Genomic DNA, 4,794 nt, shown 5'->3' on the forward strand with positions numbered 1-4,794 from the left:
CCCCTCCCTCCCTTCCCAACACACTGCTCACATACGTACACATCTGCATAACAACACCAGCTTCTCTTCGCCGAGAAGAACGCATTCTTACTACATAACTGCATCTGCATCCCGAGCAAAGTCTTGTGCTGCTGCGTTCCTTCGAAACGTCACCGTCGATTGAAAATCGTGGACGCCCACAATGGGCAGGAGAAGAGCTGACACGCCCCAATAAATCATACAGCGACTCGCCGGGAGCTGTCCCAGACTGATCCCCCGGACCATAAACTCATAAACTGCCATAAACCATAGTAAACACAACCCAACCTTGGCCAGTCGTGTCTGGCAGGGCGAGAGGAGAAGGTCAGCGGTTGTCCACTCGGCAGCATGTGTTTTTTTGTTGATTTTTTTTTTACACTGAAAGATCTCTCCGTACCGTGAGGCATTTCTGTTGTTTGGTCCGTCGAGAAACGCGACTCAACACACTGACCTGGGCGGACAACTGTCTCCCGACTATATCCGAGTCCGCCCAAATGAGAAATAGTGACATCGTAAACGAATCCAAACCAATATCGACAAATTCGACATCGCACCGATTGCACTGTATGGAGACTTTAACGCAACGCGCGAGCTAGCTCGGAGAGGACGCTCACCTGTCTCTGATCTCCCAGCTGAAGATGCCCGGGTTGGCGCGGCGGTAGTCCTCGATGCGCTGCTCCACGTCGGGTGTGGCGATGCGCGGCTTGGAGCCGCCGATGACGCCCGGCCTGATGGAGCCCGTCTCCTGGTAGCGGTTGAGGATCTTGGACACGCAGCCGTGCGACACGCGCAGCTGGCGCGAGATGACGCAGGGCCGCACGCCCGCCGCCGCCATCTCCACGATCTTGAGGCGGATGTGGTTGGGCAGCGGGCGGCCGTTGATGAACACGCCGCCGAGCTGGTTCACGCGCCCCTGGCCTGCAACACGACATCAGATAGGGTCAACGACGGACGGGAGGCGCAAGGTGTGCACAGAGACCCATCAACCACAAGTCGCTCCTCGCAATCATACCCGTCTCCACCACTACCACCACCTCACCATCACCACCACCATATCACATCCACTTCCCGCAGAGCACCGCGGTAGTTTCGGACCTCAAGGCCGCCCTCGGTCCCGGGCCGCCGCTGGAGATCATCATCCGCAGTGTATATATCCCTGGCTGTTTCACGCGTCTGGGCGCCGCCGGCCGCCACCGCCGCGCCAAGCCACGCGGTCCGAGCGCGCCATCACGCGCCTTAATTAAGCAGCTAATCTAGTACGTGCCGCAGCACGCGCCCGCCGCGGGCCCCGCGGGCCGCACGGGAGCCGGCTGGGGCGCGGCGGGGCGCGGCGGGCGCGGCTGAAGGGGCCTGTGTTTGAGCGTGTGAGTGGGGGCACGCGCTGCGGGCGCGGCGGGCGCAGCGACACATAAAAGGAGCTCCACCCCGCTGCCGACGGCGCCGTCGCCATGTGGCTTCTCGAGTCGTTTGTCTCCACCCCCCACCCCGTGCCTTTCCCCTTTCCCCTCTTTTCTAGGGGGGCCCTTCGAAAAAAAATCTACACAACGCTCCGAAACTCTATACTCGGCGGCTTAACTTTAGCAGAGTTATTACAGAGACGTCCCCGCCGATGGCCGCCTTAATGGGGAGGACAGTGACTGATTGAGCTGCTAATTGCACCCCCGCTGCCCAGTGCAGTTCCTGGTAGAGGTGCCACCGGTCTACCTAGCGGCCGGCCGGCACCGCCCGGCCAGCGCCTAGCGGGGCTCTTTTCTTCCAGCGCATCCTCTCCCCGGCGACTTTCACCACCACCCCGCCCCCAGCAGTGTCTCGGCAGAGCCGAGGGTGCGGGCGACACCACGGCAACCCCCCGCGGCCCCCAGCGGCCCCCGCCTGCGGCCCCCGCTACCGGCTGCACCCGGTGAGTCACCAGCCCCTCGGACCCCCCGCGGCCGCTCGGACGCGGGCCCCCGCCGCCCCGCAGGATATCCAGGAAAACAATTACTCGGCAGAAACCTGGACGCGCGAGTCTCCTGCCGCGGCGGAGAGCGGATCAGAGCCGAGCTTGATGGAGCATTCAGGTGTCCGACGCTCCTAAGCCGGCCGGCCGGCCTCTCGCGTCGCCTCAGCCAGCAGCGCTGCTCTATCAAAAGTAACGCTTCTTTCTGGCCAGCGGCAGGACAAGCAAAGCAAGAAAATGTCAAAATGCGAAGACGTGCGCGTATGACAAAGAGCGTGTAGAAAAGGGAACCGTACGTCGTGGGCCGTAGTTAGCTCTGCCGGGAAGCGGTACTCGAAGGGGTGGGGAGAAGAGGGGGGGGGAGGAAGGAGCTCTCACAGAGCAAGTAGCAGGCGTGTTGTTTACAACTGCTGTCACAGCAATCCATCATAACTGTCAGCCCGGTTGTCACGTCACGGACATATGGACTGACATGCACACCGCACCTCCGCGCCACGCTCTACTGCTCCCTCGGGAGCTGCTCAGCACCATGCTCAGCACTCTCGCGGCCGAGGGGGTCGTGGCCGTATGGGAGCCCGCCCCGCCCCGCCGCCGCCTTGCCGTGCCGCAGCGGTCAGTTCTGGTCAGATGGAACGTGTGGACCCAACGAGGCGTGGAGCGTCAGTCACGCCCTTCACACGGAGAGGGAGAAAGACGAATGTGCAACAGGTGCGTGTGAGAATAGTATGGGAGAGGGACTGGGGAGAAACGCGTTGACAAAGCGACTTATTATACCGAAATTCAAATTTCTCCCTCACAACATTTGATACGACTCAACCGCCAAAGACATGATATTGTGTAAGTCCTAACAGCCCCCCCTCACCCTCCCACACTTCATTTTTCTCTCGTGTGCTCCTTCTGCCCCGGCTTTTTATTTCGACTAACACTAGTGTGATGTGGATCAGATCAAAAACGAGGACATTACAAAAACAAATTATTATTTTCATGCGTTTCGCTCTTCGATCGAGACAGGTGCATTGTTTCTTTGGGAGGGTGGGGGTGGCACGGAATCGGGCCCCTCGCTGGGTCGGGATCTTTGGGGGCTCGCAGCTCAAAGGGCGACCCCCCTCCCCCTCCTTCTTCTCGCCCTCTTCCCCTGCCCAACACCCCCTCCCCCTCCCCCTCTCTTCTTCACCCCGAAGACCATCGGGTAGAGAATGCCGGACCTGTCAACATGCTTGTATAGCTATTCAGGGAGGAGCGGTAATGTTTGGCATATTGATGTCCGTGAATGAAGAGGAAAGGCAATGCAGACCAAGTGGATATCTGCCCCCCCCCCCCGCCTCTCTCTCTATGTCTTTCCCTTTCCCTCTTTTTCCTGGGATCTTTAGCCCCGAAATCTTTAAACCTCGCTTAACAAAAAGGCAAATCAAAGAAATTGCAATAATCCTTCAGATAGGAGGTAATGGTATGCTAGCCCAACGCGCGTGACGTTTTCTTTTACGTGAGCTGAATCCTTCGCATCAGTATAAACAAAACGGAAAATAGGAAAGTAAGGATCAATTTTCAAATTGACTTCATAGTACGGAAACCGGCAAGCGTAAGGCACATCTGAACCAGTCTTGAACCACGAGAATATATTACTAGTGACCAGTAAAACAAATACCAGGTGACTGATTAACCCCGCGTACTTCTACAGTTATATGCATACTACCGAGTGTTGCAGATTTGCATACCCACGGGGCTATAGCGCCTTTCAGGCAGATCGGGTAGGAAAACCCGCAACACTGTCGTGTATTGCCGTTGCCGTTTCGCCTGACGGGCTGGGGAGTAGGCAACCTGCTGGCACGTAGGAATGCTGCAGAAGTGTACGGGGTTATCAGTTACCTAGTGCATAGCTTTTTACATCAGAAGTACAGGTAGGCCCATTCCATGACCACACTCTTATGCAGGATGCAGGAGCCGGTAACCCTACCGCACCTAGGGTTGTTTTGCTTGCGCTCCAGTGTTGCGGGATTGCATACTCGCTGGGCCCGCACGGGCCCATAGCGCTTCACAAGGAGTAGGCAAACCTACAGCACTGGTTCCCGACGAAAAGTCGCTGGAGAAGCCCTTCCTCCTGCGAAATGATGATACCACACAGACCCGTTGCGCTCAAGCTGAGCTCAGGACCACCACCACCACCACCCCGAAACCCGTCGCCACCCCTTGACAGGCACTCGGCCACCCTTCTTACACTATGGCATGCTTAGAAATCAATTGGGGGGTCACTTACACTCACCTTGGAAGGGGTATCCCGTGAAACAGGGCCTCATCATTCCAAAGTTGGTCACTGTCATCTTTTCTTCACGTTATTCACTGGCGGTCCTCTCTGTGCTGAACGGCTGGCCTCTGGCGTGGTCGCGGGTAATCCTTTAGCACTTGGGGGTCACTCACAGGCACTTTGTCATGGTGGTCACTGGTCACTGGTCACTGGATCACTCGCGGCACTCTGCGCTGCTCTCAGGTCCACGGCGCACGCGGCACGTCCTCTCGAGCCACAGGTCGGCAGGCGACTGGCCGTGCGGGCCGGGGCGGCGGGCGGAGCGCGCAGGACGGGGTGCTCGCCGGAGAGGACGCGGCCCTCCGCCGCCCCCTCCCCCCTCCACGGCGCGCGACCGGCCAATGGCGGGGCACGCCCGCGCCACCTCCAGCCGCCACTAGCCAATGGCGTGCGGCGTAGGAGTGGGGGGCGGCGGAGGGGGCGGGGGGCTACCGGTATCCCGGTATCGCTACCGCGGCCGCGCGCGTGTGTGGAAGCCTCTCTGAATGGCGCCGCTGCTAACCGCGCGGAAGTACCGATGATGAGGCAGGGGCAT

At 59.1% G+C, this 4,794-nt stretch overlaps 1 protein-coding gene across 1 annotated transcript in view; it reads right to left on the reverse strand.

The window, feature by feature from the left end:
• Window positions 1–4,551, reverse strand: part of LOC113217722 (protein gooseberry-like) — a 10,525-nt gene extending 5,974 nt beyond the window's left edge. Inside the window, exons 1-2 of the mRNA XM_052267076.1 lie at window positions 4,218–4,551; window positions 633–936 (exon numbers count right to left, since the gene is read on the reverse strand). Of these exons, the coding sequence (XP_052123036.1) occupies window positions 633–936; window positions 4,218–4,275 (362 nt within the window). The 5' untranslated portion in view covers window positions 4,276–4,551. The remainder of the gene's footprint in view (window positions 1–632; window positions 937–4,217) is intronic.
• Window positions 4,552–4,794: the final 243 nt, after the last annotated feature.

The sequence above is a fragment of the Frankliniella occidentalis genome, unplaced genomic scaffold (assembly GCF_000697945.3).
Source record: "Frankliniella occidentalis isolate FOCC.00 unplaced genomic scaffold, Focc_3.1 Scaffold46, whole genome shotgun sequence".
Lineage (NCBI taxonomy): Eukaryota > Metazoa > Arthropoda > Insecta > Thysanoptera > Thripidae > Frankliniella > Frankliniella occidentalis.